The sequence below is a fragment of the Moschus berezovskii genome, chromosome 11 (assembly GCF_049115385.1).
Source record: "Moschus berezovskii isolate FMDL1 chromosome 11, NW_MosBer_1.0, whole genome shotgun sequence".
In the NCBI taxonomy this organism is placed as follows: Eukaryota; Metazoa; Chordata; class Mammalia; order Artiodactyla; family Moschidae; genus Moschus; species Moschus berezovskii.
The window spans coordinates 88,934,417-88,957,640 of record NC_142470.1 but is presented as its reverse complement, the minus strand read 5'-3'; the positions used below and the strand labels follow the sequence as shown (position 1 = coordinate 88,957,640).

The 23,224-nt window shown below is 40.5% G+C and overlaps 1 protein-coding gene across 3 annotated transcripts in view; it reads right to left on the bottom strand.

Moving 5' to 3' along the window:
- Positions 1-15,285, bottom strand: part of STRN (striatin) — a 118,662-nt gene extending 103,377 nt beyond the window's left edge. For all 3 annotated transcript variants that reach the window (XM_088841542.1, XM_055400859.2, XM_055400860.2), the window contains exon 1: positions 14,913-15,285. In XM_088841542.1, coding sequence (XP_088697668.1) covers positions 14,913-15,146 — 234 coding nt within the window. In that variant the 5' untranslated portion in view covers positions 15,147-15,285. The remainder of the gene's footprint in view (positions 1-14,912) is intronic.
- Positions 15,286-23,224: the final 7,939 nt, after the last annotated feature.

Here is a 23,224-nt window from a genome sequence, read left to right as displayed (position 1 = left end):
CCCAGCATCAGACTCTTTTCCAGTGAGTCAACTCGTCGCATGAGGTGGCCAAAGTATTGCAGTTTCAGCTTTAGCATCAGTCCCTCCAATGAACATCCAGGATTGATCTCCTTTAGAATGGACTGGTTGGATCTCCTTGCAGTATAAGGGACTCTCAAGAGTCTTCTCCAACACCACAGTTCAAAAGCATCGATTCTTCGGCGATCAGCTTTCTTCACAGTCCAACTCTCACATCCATACATGACCACGGGAAAAACCATTGCCTTGACTAGACGGACCTTGGTCGGCAAAGTAATGTCTCTGCTTTTTAATATACTATCAAGGTTGGTCATAACTTTCCTTCCAAGGAGCAAGCGTCTTTTAATTTCATGGCTGCAATCAGCATCTGCAGTGATTTTGGAGCCCAAAAAAACAAAGTCTGACACTGTTTCCACTGTTTTTCCATCTATTTCCCATGAAGTGATGGGACCAGATGCCATGATCTTTGTTTTCTGAATGTTGAGCTTCAAGCCAACCTTTTCACTCTCCTCTTTCACTTTCATCAAGAGGCTTTTGAGTTCCTCTTCACTTTCTGCCATAAGGGTAGTGTCATCAGGTATACTAAACGTTCAAAGCTAAAGTATGGTATTGTTTGTAGTTTACTCACACATTTTGGTCAACCAAGAGTCAACTGGACTTCCTCCCAAACCTGCTGATGTCGGTTCCACTTGGTACTTTGATCAGGTAATTCAATTAAGTATTATATAAACCAACAAAATATAGGCATGACGAGAAAGACTACACTGAATGCTTCAGAAAGACAAGACAAAGGAAACCGACTAAAAAACATTAGGTTTTGTAAAATTAGATTTGGATGAACTGTCAAAGACTGGGGAAAAAAATCATTTAAAATCTATGGTTTTGCACTCAGTGTGCTTTACTCAAAGAAAACCAGGGATTTCCCTGGCAGTCCAGTGATTAAGACTCTGCACTTTCCCTGCCAGGGCACAGGTTCAATTCCTGGTCAGGGAACCAAGATCCCACACACCAAATGGTCAAAAAAACCTAAAATCAGAAATCATTAATATATTATAATTGTAGCTTATTCAAGACTGACAACACAGCACTCCAACCAGCATTTTAAAACACAATAGTGAACGGTCAGTGCACTTGGTCTTACACTGACAAATGACCGTATGTTTGTATTTCTTTCTACTTACCATGCCCAGGCTCATCACTCAAACTTTCCTTATGGCAAAGTTATTCCTTATTTAACCTCTCTTCTCATCTATGAACTGTTGTTGTTTAGTCACTAGGTCATGTCTGACTCTCGCAATCCTACGGAATGTAGCCAGCCAGGCTCCCTCTGTTCGTTGGATTTTCCAGGCAAGAATACTGGAGTGGGTTGCCATTTCCGTCTCCAAGGCATCTTCCCACCCCAGGGATCCAAACCGTGCTTCCTGGGTCTCCTGCACTGGCAGGCAGATTCTGTACCACTGAGCCACCAGGGTTATTAATTCACCATCTATGAATTATGGAATGATTATGAATATCTACACAAGTAGTTTTGCAAAGGTTAATAAAAATTATACATGTAAAGTGCTTAGCGCTGTACCTGGCACATGGCAAGTGCTCATTAAATAAAACTATTATTATTTTTGGAGAATAAAGAAGAAAAGAAAGAGAGGAAACAGCAGATACAGTACTGGGTTCTATTACTGGGACCAGGGCACCATCCTCCCTGACCGACTACTCTTTCAAGTTCAGTAAGTGAGCTGACCCAGATCCCCAGGCTGCTTCTGTTCCCTCCTTTTAGCATATGAATCCACATTCCTCAGGAGCAGGTTTTAGTTGTGCCTATAATTCAGGTTCCTTAGCTCACTGCTTAATTTTCTCATTTAGAAAGTATAAACAAAAAAATTGAGAACAAGTCCCAGACTGGGCTGTAATTTTCCATCAGGTGAAACTGGTATCATCCTTTAGGAATTTGACATCATGTTTATTTCTCCTAACTAGATATGCTGGTATTGGATCCAACTTCCCTCACATGTAAATGAGTGTTAATAAAACCTGTGTGTAAGGTAATGAAACACTCCCCCTGGCGCTTTTTTTGGATCCCTATAGTGGAGTTATGCCAAGAATCTATTCACCACACCCAAAATACCTATTCCACCCAACCTTACTCAGTACTTCCCAAAGCTCACCTGAATTCTAGGGCTTCTACTCCCTTATTTTTCTCCCTATCTTATCTCCAAAACAAAATACCTACTCACTTCTCCTTTTGCCATACTGCTGTTAACCAACACTATGACAAATTTTCCCTTGTACGTATCAGTATTTTCTAGTATTCCATCATCTTGTTCAGATAGGGTGTTTTTATAATAGAGGTTAAGCAGCATTAAAGTTTGCCAAAGAAAGTGATTTTTATTTCCTCAAATACTTTACTGCATAAGAGCAAATACATGATTGACATATTATTCTGTTCAAATATAGCATATGTAAAGTAGGTGAGCTAAGAATAACCTAATAACTAAAGCACTACACAAAAAATGATATATGATCAATAAACATAAACTATATTACTAAATATATATACACAGGACTTAATTAGGCTATTCTCAGAGCAAGTTGCAAAATATCCAAATTTGCATTTTTAAAGAGAAATAAACACTGTATTTCAACATTCACTACACAAAAATAAATAAAAGTATTAAAAGAAAATATAGTGATACATTATTAAACGCGTTTGAGGAACACAAATTGTTAAAGACTTTTCCTGAGCCCCTTACAATATAACTGTTTCATTACACTACCTGAAGAAAAGACTGAAATAAATGATAATTTTCTTTAAATTATGACAGCTATTCAAAGAATACTTAATCAGGTAAATATTATAATTCATTTGTCTACTTCAGATCAGAAGCAGTTATTCAGGGAGAGGGATCAAAAAAAGGAGACAATGAGGTATGGAGAACAATGGCTCAGGCTGAGTACTGGGACTCCTGAGTTCTAAATTAAACATACACGAACTCACAGAGTGATCTCAATTTACTTCCTCCCTCTGGCTGTATAGGGCTTTCCTTCTGGCTCAGCTAGTAAAGAATCCACCTGCAATGTGAGAGACCTAAGTTCGATCCCTGGGTTGGGACGATCCCCTAGGGAAGGGAAAGGCTACCCACTCCAGTATTCTGGCCTGGAGAATTCCACGGACTGTACAGTCCATAGGGTCGCAAAGAGTTGAACATGACTGAGTGACTTTCAGTTTCACAGGCTCTAAAAGATGGAACAAAGTATGAGACTATATATGTTCTAAGGTCCCTTGGAGGTTAAAATATTATTAGTTGTCTATCCTTGTCAGCCTTAAAATTCTACAATAGTTAAGTGCTAAAATGAAGACTACAGAAAATATATCCATTAGGAATTAAAAACAGGTGAACGTGTGTGGTGAAGTCTGTGACTCCTATCTGCCTATACCCACCTCAACCCCTCTGAGCCTTTATCTATTCTTTTCTACGAGCTTCCCAACTTCTTCTTGCCTCAGGTTTCTCTCCCAAACTCCAGTTTTCTCTGTTGTATCTCTAGTCTGCAATGCCTATAAGTTATTACCGCCATCTCTGGCCACACCGTATTTCATCTACCATAAATTTAATGTCCGTCAGTTCAGCTCAGTCACTCAGTCGTGTCCGACTGAATCACTACTATTACGCTTCCCTGGTGACTCAGACAGTAAAGCATCTGCCTGCAGTGCAGAAGACCTGGGTTCGATTCCTGGGTTGGGAAGATCCCCTGGAGAAGGAAATGGCTACCCACTCCAGTATTCTGGCCTGGAAAAATCCATGGACAGAGGAGCTTGGGGGGCTACAGTCCATGGGCTCACAAAGAGTCGGACACGACTGAGCAGCTTCACTGGTTCACAATCACTACTAACAGGGCAAAGAGAATGTAAGCAGTTACTATGCCAAAAGGATCACTTAAACTAGTTCTTGGCTTCTAAAATATGATTGAAACAATACAAACAAATGCATTCTATCCACAGAAATTTCAACCAAGAAGAGCAAACTGCTTACTGGACACCTATTGGTCATATACTTTGCATATTTTATCTTTTTAAAACCACACACCTACGGTGCTTGTTGAGTATATTATCTATAATTCACAAATAAAAATGAGGTCCAAAGAATTCCCTGGTGTCCAGTAGTTAAGACTGCACTTTCATTGCCGAGGGCCAGGGTTCAATCCCTGGTTGGGTAATTAAGATCCCAAAAGCCATGTGGCCAAAAAATAAATAAATAAAAAATTTTTTAATAAAATTAAAAAAATAAAAAGAAGGTCTGGAAAAATTAAAATCAGAAGTTATGGAGCTGTCTGACTAGAAAGCACACATTTCCCACTGCCAAATTATGATGGTCAGTAGACTACTTTATCAAAATGTTGACCAAATCAAGAAACTCCATCAAAAGTGTAAAAAAAAAAAAAGTGTAGCTGACATCAAGTACACAGTAGGCTGACAAAGGGAAATCAGTCCCAATTATGGGAGTTTTCAAATACCTTTCAAAGGCTGATTAGAAAAGGGGTTTGCTTTAAATTCTGCTTAAATAACCAGTTTGTGGAAGTAAGTATCCTCCCCCACAATACAAAGAAAAGTTGATTTAGTTAATAAGTAATATTTAGGGCTAAATGGCACAACTCCTGATAAAGAAATACTATCAGTGATAGTTCTCTACAAATAACTATTAAGGCCATTTTTTTATCTATCAGTTTTAGAAAGTAATGTATGAGAATTTAGAAAGTAATTTATGAGAATTTAGAAAGTAGTATATGACAACTAGTGCTAGTAATGATGTCATGAAACAGCTCTCCTATTGAAAAGAGCCAAAAACATCTAGATAAAATATTTCCAGACTCATCATTAGCAAAGCTGGTAAGAAAGTAAGGAATTATTTGACCAAAATTGAAGGGAAAATGGAAACCCAGTGAGGTAAGGGAACAAAAGCCATTTTGCCCTCTGGGTGCTGACCAATCAGAACAAATCTGAGCTATAGTTTGGACAGCTCTGTAAATCCAAAAGACAAAATGTAAAGACCAGAACCATCGAGAGTCTTAATTGTAACAGAAGGGAAAGAGGTTGGGCACAACTTTTGAAAGAATGACATAGCCCAGGGACACAACATAAACCGATTAGAATCAGAGGGGTCCAAGACAGGCAAACAAGTCAACTCTGATTAGACCTTGACCCTCAATCAGCAAGCTAAATGACACATCCAAAGGCGCCATGACAGTTCCAGTTCAGTTCAGTTCAGTCACTCAGTCGTGTCCGACTCTTTGCGACCCCATGAATCACAGGACGTCAGGCCTCACTTTCCATCACCAAGTCCCGGAGTTCACTCAAATTCATGTCCATCGACTCGGTGATGCCATCCAGCCATCTCATTCTCTGTCGTCCCCTTCTCCTCCTGCCCCCAATCCCTCCCAGCATCAGAGTCTTTTCCAGTGAGTCAACTCGTCGCATGAGGTGGCCAAAGTATTGGAGTTTCAGCTTTAGCATCAGTCCTTCCAATGAACACCCAGGATTGATCTTCTTTAGAATGGACTGGTTGGATCTCCTTGCAGTCCAAGGGACTCTCAAGAGTCTTCTCCAGCACCACAGTTCAAAAGCATCAATTCTTCGGTGATCAGCTTGCTTCACATTCCAACTCTCACATCCGTGTGGATCACAATAAACTGTGGAAAATTCTGAAAGAGATGGGAATACCAGACCACCTGACCTGCCTCTTGAGAAACCTGTATGCAGGTCAGGGACCAACAGTTAGAACTGGACATGGAACAACAGACTGGTTCCAAATAGGAAAAGGAGTATGTCAAGGTTGTATATTGTCACCCTGCTTATTTAACTTATATGCAGAGTACATCATCAGGAGCGCTGGGCTGGAAGAAGCACAAGCTGGAATCAAGACTGCCGGGAGAAATATCAATAACCTCAGATATGCAGATGACAGCACCCTTATGGCAGAAAGTGAAGAGGAACTCAAAAGCCTCTTGATGAAAGTGAAAGAGGAGAGTGAAAAAGTTGGCTTGAAGCTCAACATTCAGAAAACGAAGATCACGGCATCTGGTCCCATCACTTCATGGGAAATAGATGGGGAAACAGTGGAAACAGTGTCAGACTTTATTTTTTGGGGCTCCAAAATCACTGCGGATGCTGATTGCAGCCATGAAATTAAAAGATGCTTACTCCTTGGAAGGAAAGTTATGACCAATCTAGACAGCATATTAAAAAGCAAAGACATGACAGTTCCAAGGCACTGTCAAAAGACCAAGGAGTGGGTGGTGGTCCAATTCCTGGAGATCTCCACTCCCTCCTCAAAGTAGCTGGAATAATTCCCCCACTCATTAGCATATGAAATTACCCAGTCCATAAAAACTAACCATGCCACATCTCACAGCCCCACTCACCCTCTGCGAGGGCCCACACTCTGTCTGTGGAGTGTGCTTCTCTCTGAATCAGAATAAACCCACTTCTTACCTATCACTTTGTCTCTCGCTGAATTCTTTCTGCTATGAGACATCAAAAACCTGAGCTTCATTAGGTCCTGAAACCAGGTATGTGGTTTTGGCTGGGTTCAAGTCCCAGCCACGTGGATTCAAGTCCCAATCTGAGGTAAACAGTTTCATAATAGGCACATTATTAATAAGATCCTACGACAGAGAATGAGACGGCTGGATGGCATCACCGACTCGATGGAGGCGAGTTTGAGTGAACTCCGGGAGTTGGTGATGGACAGGGAGGCCTGGCGTGCTGTGATTCACGGGGTCGCAAAGAGTCGGACACGACTGAGCGACTGAACTGAACTGAACTGAAAGGGTTTATACTCTCAAGGCAAAGGTGACACAGAAGTATGTGATGTGATAGTCGCTCAGTCGTGTCCAACTCTTTGCAACCCCATGGACCACAGCCTGCCAGACTCCTCTGTGCTTGGAATTCTCCAGGCAAGACTACTGGAGTGGGTTACCATTCCCTTCTCCAGGGGATCTTCCCAACTCAGGGATCAAACCTGGATCTCCTGCACTGCAGGCTGATTCTTTACCATCTGAGCCACCAGAGAAGCCTGAAGCAGTACACTGGCACTCAAAACTTCACAACCAAAGTATGTGTCAACTACTTGGGTGGTCTAAAACTTTAAGCAAGGAATTTATTTCAAAGTGGTTCAGTCTATATAATGCCTGCAGAAACTACCAGAAACAAAGGCAAAAACTTTCTGTAGGAGATACCTTTATCTGAGACCTGATTAGTCTTATACTTTCTCAAAGACAGTGAGCAGCAAAAAGATATCTAAGCATACAAAGAAACAAGTCATCATGAGCAGGAACTGGCAAAAGCAATCTCACATATATGGAGCAGAGAGACATCAACTTTGAAATAACTGTACTTATTCGGTTTAAAGAGTAAAAGGCAACCTCAAAAATATCTGCAGGGAACAGGAAACTACTAAGAGATGCAGCAGATTTATGTGTTAGTCACTCAGTAGTGTCCGACTTTTTGCAACTTCATGGACTATAGCCCACCAGAGGCTCCTCTGTCCATGGAATTCTCCAGCAAGAATACTGGAGTGGGTAGCCATTCTGTTCTCCAGGGGATCTTCTTGACCCAGGGATCGAACCTGGGTCTCCTGAAATGCAGGCAGATTCTTGCAGAAGACTTACAAATGGAACCAAAACTAAACTTCAACAATAACCAAAATTACAAACTCACTGGATAATCTTAAGAGTAGCTTCAACTTTAGAGGGAGCCTGGTCTACAGTACATAGGGTCGCAAAGAGTCAGATATGACTGAAGTGACTTAGCACGTATGCACAATGGACTGGTTCATAAATCAGAATAAACTATCCAGAATAATGCATGTAGTGATAAAAAATATGGAAAAACTAAAGCAGATAAAGAAGGCTGAGAGACATATAATCAGAGACCGAAATGGAAAAGAGGATAAGACAGAGGAGAAATCTAAAAAGATAACGACTGAGAATTCTGCAGAACCAATAAGATGTCAAGCTTAATAAAGTCCCAAATAAAATAAAAAGAAATCTATACTCTGATACAACATTATGAAACTTCAGAACACCAAAGTAAACAGGAAATCTTGAATATAGCTAATAAAATAAGCTTGAAAACAGTATACAGAACACAGTAAAATCTCCATGTCTATTCAGTTCAGTTCAGTTGCTCACTCGTGTCTGACTCTTTGTGACCCCATGGACCACAGCATGCCTGGCCTTCCTGTCCACCACCAACTCCCAGAGTTTACTCAAATTCATGCCCACTGAGTCGGTGACACCATCCAACCATCTCATCCTCTGTTGTCCCCTTCTCCTCCTGCCTTCAATCTTTCCCAGCATCAGGGTCTTTTCAAATGAGTCAGCTCTTCGTCGCATCAGGTGGCCAAACCTATTGGAGTTTCAGCTTCAACATCAGTCCTTCCAATGAACACTCAGGACTGATCTCCTTTAGGATGGACTGGTTGGATTTCCTTGCAGTCCAAGGGACTCTCAAGAGTCTTCTCCAAAACCCCAGTTCAAATGCATCAATTCTTTGGTGCTCAGCTTTCTTTATAGTCCAACTCTCACATCCATACATGACCACTGGAAAAACCACACCCTTGACTAGATGGACCTTTGTTGGCAAAGTAATATCTCTGCTTTTTAATATGCTGTCTAGGTTGGCCATAACTTTCCTTCCAAGGAGTAAGCATCTTTTAATTTCATGGCTTCAGTCACCATCTGCAGTGATCTTGGAGCCCAAAAAATAAAGTCTACCACTGTTTCCCCATCTATTTGCCATGTCTATTGCTTCAAAATAAAAAGGAAAATAGTAAGTCACATTAGTGTGACTCTACCTTCAAAGGGTGTAAGATCAAGGAAGATGTTTTTGAAAAGTTTAAAAATAACCATAAAGGTACCTGGCGATTTAAGTGACGGAGCTTGTTTGAAATCTACTTCATTTCTTGTCATGTACCCCTGTCTGGGCCTCACTTTACCTGTAAAAGATGGTTGTAGGTGACAGCTTCCAAAGTTCATGCCAGCTCAAAGATTACTATATCATAGTAGCCTGCCAGACTCCACTGTTCATGGGATTCTCCAGGCAAGAATACTGGAGTGGGCTGCCATTCCCTTCTCCAGGGGATCTTCCCAACCCAGGAATTGAAGCCAGGTCTCCTGCATTGCAGTCAGTTCTTTTTACCAATTGAGCTATGAAGGAAGTCCCATACCAGCTACTATATCAGTTATTCAGAGAGAGGTGATTCAAACTATAATATGCTACTGCCTAAAAATAAAATGCTACATGTCATCAAAAAGAATAATAGAAACATAACAGAAATTACATCCTAAATTCTATAAAAAGCCATCTGTATCTGGAACATCAACACAAGTGTTGAAATCATCAAACTACATACATAAACATGAACTTGGGCAAACTCCAGGAGAGAGTAAGGGACAGGGGGCCTGGCATGCTGCAGTCCATAGAGTCTGAACAACTTAGTGACTGAACAAAAATAACATACATAAAAACAGAAAAGGACAACGAAAGCAGTGGTTCTCAATACTTGCTGCATATTAGAACAACTAGGAAACTCAAAAGAGTACTAATAGCATGGACCCTGATTCTTAAGATTCTGATTTAAATGGTCTGGGGGGGCGGTGGTTACAGGTCAGGAAATGAGTATTTTTTAAAATTTCTAAGATTTCACCTAAAGTTGAAGCACACTGAACTAAAGTGACAAATAGTAAGATATGTTTTAAAGGAGTAAAACCTCAGTAATCTTTCCAAAATATAAAGATTATAAAGTTATCAATAATATAAATAGAATGAAAAATGAACCTGTTTACAAAATTATACCATACCACAATGGGGTTCAGCTGGTCCACGTTTAAAAGAAGTGATTTAAAGGGACAAATGATATCAAAGATTAGTTTTATAGAGTGGTTGGTAAATGTATACAATTTGTTATCCAAGAAGTCATGTAAGGTTAAGACAAACATATTCAGAAAAATTTAAGTTCCAAAACACAGTGGATTACTAAGAAAAGCAAGTACATTTCAAGTGTACAGTCAGTATTTTGAGGCTGACACTGAAGGCAATAATTCACTCTTCCTTAAATGTCCGAGCACCATCATCAGACTCAAAGTACTAAACTGCATGGTCCCAGGATGGCACTTACTTGCTCTAGCCTTAGAAGAGTTATAACTGAAGATTCGGCTTTTCTCTGGGGACAAGGAGATACATACAAGTACAAACTTAACATCACATACTTGCTACCATTCATTTATTCAGCACTTTATGTACCAGACTTCTGCTAGAAATTTTTAAACATCTCATTTAATTCTCATCAGGTAGTTTATCAGCCTCACCTTAACACATGAAGACACTAAGTTTCTGAGAGGTCAGAATTATGGCAAACATATATGTAGCATGAAAGAAAACAGAAAGCTTAAAGCAAAGATTTAAATCCAGGTCTGTGCCATGTTGTCTTTCATTGTAATTGTAAATAACAGTTATAATAACAAAAAATAAAGTGTCGTTTTAAGAGTTTATTTTGTCCATTTAAATGCTCAGTAAACCTTCACAATAGTCTATGAAGCTGAGTCATACTTTTAATCCCCTTTTCCTCAAATCTCACTTCCTATCCTTCGACACATCTTGCTAGCCCTACCTTCAAAAATGTATTGGAATCTATTATATTTTAAGTATGTATCACATGTGAGTATGTTATCCGGTCACTATCACTCTAGTTCATCTCTGGCTTAGAGGATGAAAATAGACTCTAACTAGACTTTCTGATCTGTCTCCCCTCCCAGTCTATTCTGGATCCTTGCAAAGGGTTCCATTGGAAGAAGGTGTCACTCTTCTGTTCAGACCCTTTCAACAGTTGCCCATCATGCTGGTATAAACATATAGTGCTTACAATGAGAAAGGCCCAATACCTCTGACATCATTTCTTCCATTCTCCTCCTCTACTCCAGCCACACTTGCCTAATTACTCCTTGAACATTTATTTACCCTTCCCCCTACTGTTCCCCTGATTAGAATATTCTTCCTCAGATTTCACCCTTTCAGGTCTTTGCTTTAAGCACCTCATCAGTAAAGCCTTTCTTCCTCACTCTACCCTCTCAAGCACTCCATATTCTCCTTACCCTACTTTATCATGGCACTTATTACCATCAAACATTTTATGAATGTATTCATTTATTTATTTGACCACCTGATGGAAAGAACTGACTCACTCAAAAGACCCTGATGCTAGGAAAGATTGAAGGTGGGAGGAGAAGGGGACGACAGAGGATGAGATGGTTGGATGGCATGACCAACTCAACGGACATGAGTTTGAGCAAGCTCCGGGAGTTGGTGATGGACAGGGAAGCCTGGCAGGCTACAGTCCAGGGGGTCGCAAAGAATCAGACATGACTGAGTGACTGAGGACACACACACAGAGCCTCCACACCACATGCCCTAAAACTCAATCATATCACCTTTTTCATGCAATTCAGCATTTCCAGGTAGATAGCAGAACCTCCCCTATCACATACAACATCAAAACATAGACACAATAATTACTATTTTTTACTTATATGCTTCTTTCCCAGAAATCAGTAATTTTCAAATACTGAGTCTCAGATTCTCATTACCTCATTAGTCCTTTCTTCCTGCTCTTCTCATCCACTGCTCCCTCTCCTCTCTTACACTATTCTAAGAAAAGTTAAACCCTCAAAATGATAAATTCTGATTCTACTGCATTTTGTTCGTTCTATCACTCCAACTAGACTGCATGTGTCTTTGAGATCATCGAACACAATGTGTCATACACAGAAAATTCTCTCAAATATTAGATTCATATTCTATCTCCAATTTCTTTCACAAATATAAAGCTCAGTAGTAATCCTGACCATTCTTTTCCCATGAATTACATACTTTCTTATGAATGGTGGTGGTGGTGAGGCAAGAGGGGGATTTCCACAAGTAAAAAGAGAATTTTATATTAATCAACATGGGCAAAGGGGCAAAAAATGACCAGTAAATTTTTGGCACAAGCTAACCAGTTCCTTACTCCCCAGATCTGAAGGAGGGAGGAAGTGATGCAGGCAGGCCGCGAAGATGAGAACTTGGATTGCCTTTTACAACTCAGCCCTGGCAACTTGAAAGAGCAGGACTGACAGGTTCCTCAAGGGACAATTAGACCTAATCTTAAAGGTATTTTTGTTGAGTCTGGTATTAGTCTGACATAGGCAAAGATATAAAAATAAAAGGAGGATACCAACTAATCCAAATTTCATTATCATCATTCATTCAATTCTTATTTCCTACTGTTTTTCTAGAAAAATTTCAAAGGCAAAAGAAAAATAAAGGAATATAATCAAGTTTAATGATTCTGATATAAAGAAAGGATTTTTAAAATATATTTTCAATTACGCTAATAAGACAATCAAAAGACACAGATTCCTACAAACTCTCTCCTTCCAACAGAATATACTTGTTGTTTAAAAGTCACGGCACATTTCTGACGTTTCTCCATGGATGTTTAATTTAAGTGGACCTCAAACCAAAAGATTCAGTGAACATGTAGTATTCTTAATATGATGAGCACCAATAGGAAATCTACCCAAAGTTTAACATTTGCCACAAATAACCCAGTTAAGTAGTGTGTGTGTGTGTGTGTGTGTGTGTGTGTATTCTGGGGGGCAGGGGTAGAGAGGGCACAACTGAAGAATAACTACAGCTACAGGGAAATTAAAAGATAAATATGGGGGTGGAAGGAGAGAAGTTAAGATAGGTTGGAAATTTTCAGACTTCCCAGGTAGAAAGGTAAGAACTGTTTTGTTTGTTTTTGAACAAATTAGTGTGACTTATCTTACATTCTCTAAACTGGATAAGAAGTTAAAATTTAAGCAGCTACATACAAAAATCATTATCCACAATTGTACAATGGTTAAAGTTAAAGCCTGCCTTTAATACTTCCTTGAAGTCTGAAATCCACAAACTCATTTATGGAATGCATTGCTGGTTCATTATGAGAAAAATTACAAATATCAACAGACTAGATACTAAAGTAACAAAATGGTATCAATGAAAAAGTTGCCAAAGAATATAAACATATAACTGTATAAATAAGCAGAATCTCAGAAACTATAGATCACACCCTCACTTCATTCAACTTCTCAGAGGCCTTCCCTGACCACTCCATCTAAAACAGCTGCCCCATCATACTCTAAGGGGCTTTCCCAGATGGCTAAGTGGTAAAGCATCTCCCTGCCAATGCAGGAGACTCAGGAGACTGGGGTTTGATCCCTGGGTGGGGAAGATCCCCTGGAGGAGGAAATGGCAATCTACTTCAGTATTCCTGTCTGGAAAATCCCATGTACAGAGAGGAGCCTGGTGGGCTACGGTCCATGGGGTCGCAAAGACTCAGACATGACTGAGATCACACTTTACTCTTGTATCCTGGTGTACTTTTCCCATAGCAGTTGCCACTATGGATCAGCATACTATATAGCTGCATTTGCTGCCTCCCAACTAAAACATAAGCTCTATGAGAACAGAGGTTTTGTCAGTTTTGTTAACTCCCAAGCCTACAGGCACAGTGTTAGCACTTAATAAAGACGCTGAATATAGGATGAAACTGAAGTTCAGAGAGTTTGTTAAAGGATTTCCTCAAGGTCACAGAGCTGGCAGCAAACACAGCCTGTATTATAACCCTTTCTGCTTGCTCTTTCCACAACCACTTCCACTCCACCAAAGCAGTCTATTTCAGCACATGATTCCATTTAACACGATTCTATTTCTTTTCTTTTTTTTAAGTGCCAAAGAAAATACATGCTACCAAAAACAGTGGCATAGTGGGTAGTATTTTAACTTCAAGTATTTCACCAACCTATACTCAGATTTCACAAGCATACAAGATTAGCCAGTAAACAGAAAGGCACAGCCACTCAGAATTTTCTAAGTTCTTTGTGAAACTGGTGAATGCCTTGAAGTTTTAAGAACAGCCACTGAAACCTACTTACCAATTCAGAACTGCCTGCAAAGTACCAGTCTCACTCTCAGCCTTCTAAGAGCCCACAGTAGTTCCTCCCTGGATACACTTTATCTTGCAAATTATGCAAGGAAATGTAACCAACTTTAAAGCTCCTTTTAGTTTCCTGTTAAAGTACAAGTCAATCTCACAAAACCCTGAACAGAAAATTAACCCGTGGGAAGCTTTAGATTCTGGGAAGGGGAAATCATCTCTGAACCATCATCTGGCAGGGCTCATCTAGGTACTTCATTCAAAATCCAGGAATCTGAAATACCTAAGAGAAACGCCGGAGGGGGCGAGGGAGAAGGAAGGGAAGAAACATTTTCATTTATAAAAAGCGAGCTGATACTCCTAGTAACACTCTGGCCCAACAGCAGCTTCTTGCTTAAAGTCAAGGCCTCACGGACACAATTTCTGGTTGTCTTCTTTGGTCACCTTCCTTACAGAGAGGCGCCAACTGTCAACACCTTTTACGGGGACCATCTCTAGACCCAGGATGGGACTCACCAGGACAGGGGATGTTTGCTTATCTCGCAAAACTACTCTAAGCCCAAACTGAAGGGAACATCTAAGATGTGGAATGGCAAGAGAGCTGAAATGAACCTGAGAGTTGAGGGTGGAAAGGAGCAGATGAAAAGGTGCGAGGAAGGTAAACAACGAAACCGGGGCGAGAGAGGGAACCCGCGGCGAGGAAGTGGGGTCTGCGACGGGCACAGGCGAAGGGAGGAGGGGGACGAGGTTCGGGGTGGGACGGGCGGGAGCAAAGGGGGAGGGGACGAGCGGCGGCTAAGCAGGGGAGGGGGAAGGGTCCGGGGCGGGGCGGAAGGGAGCGAAGAGGCGGGATGAAGAGGGCCAGGCCGGGAGGGTCTTTACCTGCAGCTCCGCCCGCTCCACTTCCCACTGGGCTCTCTCGACCTCGAAGCGGGCCCACTCATGCTGCAGGAAGTGCAGGATCCCCGGGAGGCTGTACTGGGCTCGGGCCGCCCCCGCCGCAGCCGCCCCGTCGCCGGCCGCGGCAGCCTCCGCCAGAGGCCCGAGACCCTTGGCACCACCGGCGGCCGGGTGGTTGTTGCTGAAGAAGACGCCGGGACCCGCTTGCTCGTCCATGGCGGCCGCAGGAACCGGGGAAGCTGCCCAGGAGCGGAGGCAACGGCGGCGGCCAGCAGCGCCTCCTCCTCCCTCCGCCGCTCCCCGCCCACACCCCAGTCAGCAGGGAGCAGCCGCCTGGGCGCGGGGGCCGGCCGAGCCCGGGACGGGCCGGGAAATGGGTCAACTGCGGCGCGCGGGCGGCCCGGGGCTTGCTGGGAAATGTAGTCGCGGGGCGGGGCGCCGGCGAGCGCTGCGCGGGCGGCCTGTGGGGCTGCGTTCGGACGGGGCGCGAGCGCGGCCCCGCCCACAGCCCCGCCCCTTCCCGCGGCGGTGGGGGCCGCCCCCTTGCGGAGAGCGCGGGTTTCCTCCCTGAGGGGCTGGGCGCCCGCGGGCGGTACTCTGGGCTCCCTCACACGCGGAAGTTCTTGGGTGGCGCTCGCTGTTGCACACACACGGAAGTTAGCGCGTTGAAATGATAGCGCGAGCTGCACATCTTTTGGAGCTTCCTGGAGTTCTGATAAGAAACAAGCTCAAAGCAAGCTTCGCCAGTCCAACCCCGTCACCGGGGTTCTCCAGCCACCACTCTAGAACCCTTCTGCTCTGACTTCGGTGATTCTCTGACCCTAGACACGCCTCAGTTCTGTCCATTTCCGTATGGCTGTCGTTCCTGCCTTTCTTTTTCGCTTAGGGTTCAATCAGACCTGTTGCCTGATCAATTCTCACGGAGAAGAAACTGATCATCTCTACAGAACTCTGCACAGCAACTTCCTGCTGCTTCCAAATTCTGGTTGGTTGACACCTCATTTGAAACACTACTCCGCTGAAGTCCTTTTCCCTTTGTAGTTAATCTTGCAGTAAATCCTGTAAAAAGTTTTGGATATCCAAAGCTCTGTCATTTCGATCTCTTTTTTTCCTCATTCCCGAGCAGTTTATACTCATTTCAATGTTTGACTCAAGTGCTGTCGCTGGGAATACATGACACAATTCCTGTCAAGTACAATCAATTCTCGCAGTGCCTGAAACTACCTGAAAGAACAAAGTCCCTTTCTTCGCCCTAGCGCTATCTTAGGTATTCAGACCCTTCTCCCTTTTCACTTACTTGTCCGGTTCGCGGTTTCTTCCATGGTTCACTTGCAAACTCGCGTTATTGTTACCCTATGAAAGACACACCAAAGTCGTTTCAAGTGTGTCTAATTGTTACCCTTCTCTCAAGTCCTTGAAATTATGCCACTATAAATTCACACTACAATGATAAAGGAAGGCACCTGAAAAAAATATTAACAAATGAAGATTAAATGAAACACTTATTTTGTCCCCTTAGCAAGTCATTTGTAGTTCTTTTGTGGGATGGAGTTCTGAGATAATAAGCCATGACAAAAGTAAAGATACAGGCCGGTGAGTGACAAGTCTGGGAAGGACATCCTTTTCCTGTGCTCCCCCTCCCCCTCTTCCCATTGCTGCTTGTGGAAAGGACAGGAAACACATTGTATCTGCGCTGGTAGCAAATAGATGGCTAGCTGTCTTCTTCCAGTTACAGAATGTTTCTGTATTATGAATTCGTCCTTTATTGGAATAAAATTTGATCCAAGCCTGGCCAAATTCCCTGGGTCATAAGTTGTTTTAGCTGTAAGTGTCTTTTGAGATACTGCCCAATCCTTTCATTTAACAGTTTAGGAAACTGAAGTCCAAAGAAGTCGAACTTGTTCACAGTGAGGCTTTGAGTGAGTGGCACAGTCAGAACTAGAAACCAGAATTCTTGATTGCTAGTTCTTTAATCCTTCCATTAACAGGTCGCCTCCTTATCAGATCTATCAAGAGTTATCAAGGGGACAGTAACGCAACAATGGCATATTTTTTCATCTGCAGGATTTAAGTAATCTTACAGATTTTGAATGTTAAAAGCTTTCCCCCCCTCTAATAAAAGATATGTCTGACAATTCCTTTAAATAAATTTATAACATACTATAAAACATGATTACATTTAATGCTAGCTGTTTAAGAATCCATAACACCTTTAGATTCACCAAGAAGAAAAGAGAGGAGAGAAGACTCAATAAAATCAGAAATGAAACAATTATGTGTCAACAAGTTGTACAACCTAGAAGAAATGGACACTTTCCTAAAACATACAAGGTATTAAGACTGAATCAGGATGAAACAGAAAATCTGAAACAAGCGATTACTCTTAATAGTAAGGACAGTGAATCAGTAATCAAAAAATCTCCTAATAAAAGTCCAGGACCAGAGAGCTTCCCTGATGTTTTTTGTTTGGTTTTTGGTTTTTTTTCTTTTGCCAGGCCACACAGCATGTGGGATCTTAGTTCTCCAACCAGGGATAGAACCTGTAGCCCCTGCACTGGAAGTCCCACTTCACTGGTGAATTCTAACAAATATTCAAAAAATAATTAATACCAATTCTTCTCAAACTCTTCCAAAAAACTGAAGAGGCAGGAACTCTTCCAAACTCATTTTATGAGGCTAGCATTATTCTGATGCCAAACCCAGACAGGAATGCCACACACAAAAAAGAAAATTATGGGCAAGTATCCCTGATGAACATAGGTACAAATACTCCTCAACAAATGTTAGCAAATCAAAGTTAATAATACATTAAAAAGAATCATTTACAGTGCTCAAGTGAGTACATCACATTAACAAAATGAAGGAAAAAAACTGTATGATCATCTCAATAGATGCAGAAAAAGCATTTGATAAAATATATGATCCATTTATAATAAAAGCTCTCAACAAAGCAGGTATTGAGAGAATATACCTCAACATAATGAAAGCCACTTATGACAAACCCACAGCTAACATCATACTAATGGTGAAAAGTTAAAAGCATTCCTCTAAGATCAGGAACGAGACAAGGATGATCACTGTTGCTACTTTTATTTTACATAGTGTTGGAGGTGCTAGCCAGAGCAGTTTGGTGAGAAAAAGAAATAAAATTCATCCAAGTTGTAAAGGAAGAAGGAAAACTGTCACTATTTGCAGATGCAAGCTTATGCTTATTCACTCACTGCTGCTGCTAAGTCGCAGAAAACCCTAAAGACTTCATCAAAAAAGTTAGTACAGTAACAATAAACAAATTCATTTTGTTGCAGGTTAAATAAATATACAAAAATTGGTTGTATTTCTATATGCCAACAATGAACTATCAAAAAGAGAAATTAAGAAAGGAATCCCATTCACACTTGCATCAAAAAGAATAAAATACTAGGAATAAATTTAACCAAGGAAGTGCAAGACCTGTACATTGAAAACTATAAGACATTAATAATGGAAAGACACTGAAGATCACATGAATAAATGGAAAGATATTCCATGCTCATGAATTGGAAGAACTAATATTGTTAAAAACTATCCAAAGCAATCTACAGATTCAAGGCAATCCCTATCAAAATTCTAGTGTCATTTTTCACAAAAATAGAACAAATTTTCCTAAAATTTGTATGACGCCACAAAGGACCTTAAATAGCCAAAGGAATCCCAAGAAGAACAAAGCTAGAAGCATTATGCTCCCTGATTTCAAACTCTATTACAAAACTATAGTAATTATACTAGTATGGTACTGGCATAAATACACACATCAATCAATAAAATAGAGAGCCTAGAAATAAACCCATATATACATGATCAACTAACTTATAACAAAGGAGTCAAGAATACATAATGGGGGAAGTTTGTCTCTTGATTAATAGTGGTGGGAAAACTGTACAGCCACATGCAGAAGAGTGAAACTGGGCCACTAATTTATATCATATATTACAAAAATTAGCTCAAAGTCAATTAAAGACTTGAACAGAATACCTGAAAACACAGGTGATGAGTTCCTTAATATAGTTCTTGGTGATGATTTTTTAAATCTGCCAGCAAAAGTAAAAGCAAGTAAAGCAAAATCAACAAGTGGGACTATATCAAAGGAAAAAGCTTCTGCACAGCAAAGGAAATTATCAACAAAATTAAAAGTCTGGTACTAAATGGAAGGAAATATTTGTAAATCGTATATCTGATAAGGGCTTAGTATCCAAAATACACAAAGAACTTATACAACTCAACAGTAAAAAACAATCAGATTTGAAAGTGAGAAGATGTGAATAGACATTTTCCCAAAGAAGACATATACATGGCCAACAGACACATGAAAATATGCTCAATAACCTTACTCATCAGGGAAATGCAAATAAAAACCATAATGCATTATCACCTCACACCTATGGCTATAATCATAAGGACAAGAAATAAGTATTGGGAAGGACGTGAAGAAAAAGCAACTATTGATGGGTATATAAATTGCTCCAGTCACTATGGAAAACAATATGGAGCTTCCTCAAAACATTAAAACTACTATATAATACAATTCCACTTCTAGGTATTTATCTGAAGGAAATGAAATCACTTTCTCAAAGAGATATCTGCATTCCCATGTTGATTACAGCATTACTTACAATGCCCACAACACGGAAACAACCTAAACTGTCCATCAATGGATGAATAGATAAATAATATGTAGTGCAATGGAGTATGATTCAGCCATAAAAAATGAAATCTTGCCATTTGCAACAACATGAATAGACCTCAAGGGCATAATACTAAGTGAAGTAAGTCAGACAGAGAAAGATGATGATGTGATCTCTCATATATACATATACATATATATATATATATATAATGGTTTAGTTGCTCAGTCATGTCCAATTGTTGCAGCCTCATGGACTGTAGCCCACCAGGCTCCTCTTTCCATGATATTTCCCAGGCAAGAATACCAGAGTGGGTTGCCATTTCCTTCTCCAGGAAATCTATTTAAAACACACACACCCACACCCACACACCCCACCCCACCCCCCCAAAAAAAAAACAATCTCATAGATACAAAGAACAGATCCATGGTTGCTAGAAGTGAGTGGTAGGAGAAATGGATGAGAAGGGTCAAAAGGTGAAAAAGAATTCAAGATAACTTGAACTATCATATATATACAACAGCACTGCTTTAATTCTTAGTTTAACCTTAGTGAAGTGAAAGTCGCTCAGTCGTGTCCGACTCTTTGCGACCCCACAGACTATACAGTCCACGGAATTCTCCAGACCAGAATATTGGAGTGGGTAGCCTTTCCCTTCTCCAGGGGATCTTCCCAACCCAGGGATCAAACCCAGGTCTCCCACATTGCAGGCGGATTCTTTACCAGATGAGCCACAAGAGAAGCCCAGTTTAATCTTATTATAATGTTTTAAAGGCCTTTATTTACACATAAAATAGTATTTATGATCTATAATGTTACAAAACATTATGGTCTAAAATGTTACATCAAAATATTATGAGTGGTTATATTAAGGTGGAATTCCAAAGAAATTTACTTTTCTCTTTCCCCAAAAATATCTGGTAATATTTCTTTTCTAATTCAACAACAACAACCACATTAATTTAAAAAGAACTTCCTTTAGAGTTTTTTGTCCTATGTTGCTTTAAGAAAATAAGGACCGTGAATCTCATCACTTCCCATCCTGCACTGAATCAACTCCTGAAATTGTTAATTTTTGAGTGTGAGCTTACCAGTGATTTGTTCTCCCCCATGTCTTTCACATTTTCTATTCTCCATGAATTTTTTTAAGTACATGTTTTATCACATAAAATATAAATACAGAAAACCTCAAAAGTGCTAAGTGAATACCTAAAGAAACTTTCACAAAGTGAACAATTACATGTTTAGCAACTACCATGAACATCGTGAAACTGAAAATGGCAGGCATCCCAGAGTCCTCTCTTGATGTGCATTTCATACACAACAGCAAAAATGTTTTTGAGTTTCAAAAAAAAACATTAATAACGAAAGGACAAGGTATTTGTAGTGAATTAAATCTAAATTTTATTTCTCATTTTACAATTTTGTAAATCTGAAAATCTTAGACAAATGATTTAATTTTTAGCAGTTCTCTCATTTTTAATATAAGAATAGTATTTACATTATAAGGTAACTGTGAAGATTAAACAACAGAAAAAATGTAATTCCCTTACCATAATACCTGACATATATACTGAGTAATGATACTTTTACTGTATTAGAGTTCATAAGACTAACTGAAATAACACACGTAAAAATCATGATTATAGGGGCTCAATAATCACTCTTTTCTCATCCCCTACTCAGAACTTTAATTCAGCAGAGTTAAAGTAATCTTTTTTAAAAAGTTATGTCTGTGTTAAACCATGAAGTCTTCAGATCTCAAGTTGTTGCTGATGGTTTTCCGATCATTTCATTTGGTGATTAATAAAGCCTGTGACACAAAAAAATAGGGTTTTCCTTCCAAGCACAGAGAGCACCTGCCGAGATGTTGATTTATATTTTAGTATAATCAGTATAAAGAGAGAAATTATGAAATACTAAAAGGTTATTTAGATAATTGGAATGTTATTTATTTTTTTGTTTATGTGCTCACATGCTAAGTCACTTCAGCTGTGTCCGATTTTTTGCGACCCTACGGACTGTAGCCCTCCAGGCTCCTCTGTCCATGGGATTCTTCAGACAAGAAAGCTGGAGTGGGCTGCCATGCTCTCCTTCAGGGGATCTTCCTGACCCAGATATCAAACCCATGTATTTTATGTCTCCTGTGTTGACAGCCAGGTTCTTTACCACTAGCACCACCTGAGTTTATATGTGTGTGCTTTATGGTGGGTAAGGATTATTAGAAAACTAACCAATCTAATCACATGGGCCACACAGTCTTGTCTAACTCAATGAAACTAAGCCATGCAGTGTAGGGCCACTCAAGACAGAAGGGTAATGGTGGAGAGTTCTGACAAAATGTGGTCCACAGGAGAAGGGAATGGCAAACCACTTCAGTATTCTTGCCTTGAGAACCCCATGAACAGTATGAAAAGGCAAAAAGATAGGACACTGAAAGATGGAACTCCCCAGGTCGGTAGGTGCCCAATATGCTACTGGAGATCAGTGAGAAATAACTCCAGAAGGAATGAAGGCATGGAGCCAAAGCAAAACCAATACCCAGTTGTGGATGTGACTGGTGATAGAAGCAAGGTCCAATGCTGTAAAGAGCAATATTGCATACGAACCTGCAATGTTAGGTCCATGAATCAAAGCAAATTGGAAGTGGTCAAACAGGAGATGGCAGGAATGAATATTGACATTTTAGGAATCCACGAACTAAAATGGACTGGAATGGATGAATTTAATTCAGATGACCATTATACCTACTACTGTGGGCAAGAATCCTGTAGAAGGAATGGAGTAGCCATCACAGTCAACAAAAGAGTCTGAAATGCAGTACTTGGATGCAATCTCAAAAATGACAGAATGATGTCTGTTCGTTTTCAAGGCAAACCATTCAATACCATGGTAATCCAAGTCTATGCCCTTCTTCTAATGCTGAAGAAGCTGAAGCTGAACGGCTCTATGAAGACCTACAAGACCTTTTAGAACTAGCACCCAAAAAAGATGTCCTTTTCATTATACAAGACTGGTATGCAAAAGTAGGAAGTCTAGAAACACCTGGGGTAACTGGCAAATTTGGCCTTGGAGCACGGAATGAAGCAGGGCAAAGGCTAATAAGTTTTGCCAAGAGAACACACTGGTCATAGCAAACACCCTCTTCCAACAACACAAGAAAAGACTCTACACATGGACATCACCAGATGGTGAATACCGAAATCAGATTGATTATAGTCTTTGCAGCCAAAGATAGAGAAGCTGTATACAGTTAGCAAAAACAAGACCGGGAGCTGAATGTGGCTCAGATCATGAACTCCTTACTGCCAAATTCAGACTTAAATTGAAGAAAGTGGGGAAAACCACTAGAGCATTCAGGTAAGACCTAATTCAAATCCCTTATGATTATACAATGGAAGTGAGAAATAGACTTAAGGGACTAGATCTGACAGAGTGCCTGATGAACTATGGACGGAGGTTCATGACATTGTACAGGAGACAGGGATCAAGGCCATTCCTAAGAAAAAGAGATGCAAAAGAGCAAAATGGCTGTCTGAGGAGGGCTTACAAATAGCTGTGAAAAGAAGAGAAGCAAAAAGCAAAGGGGAAAAAGAAAGATATATGCATTTGAATGCAGAGTTCAAAGAATAG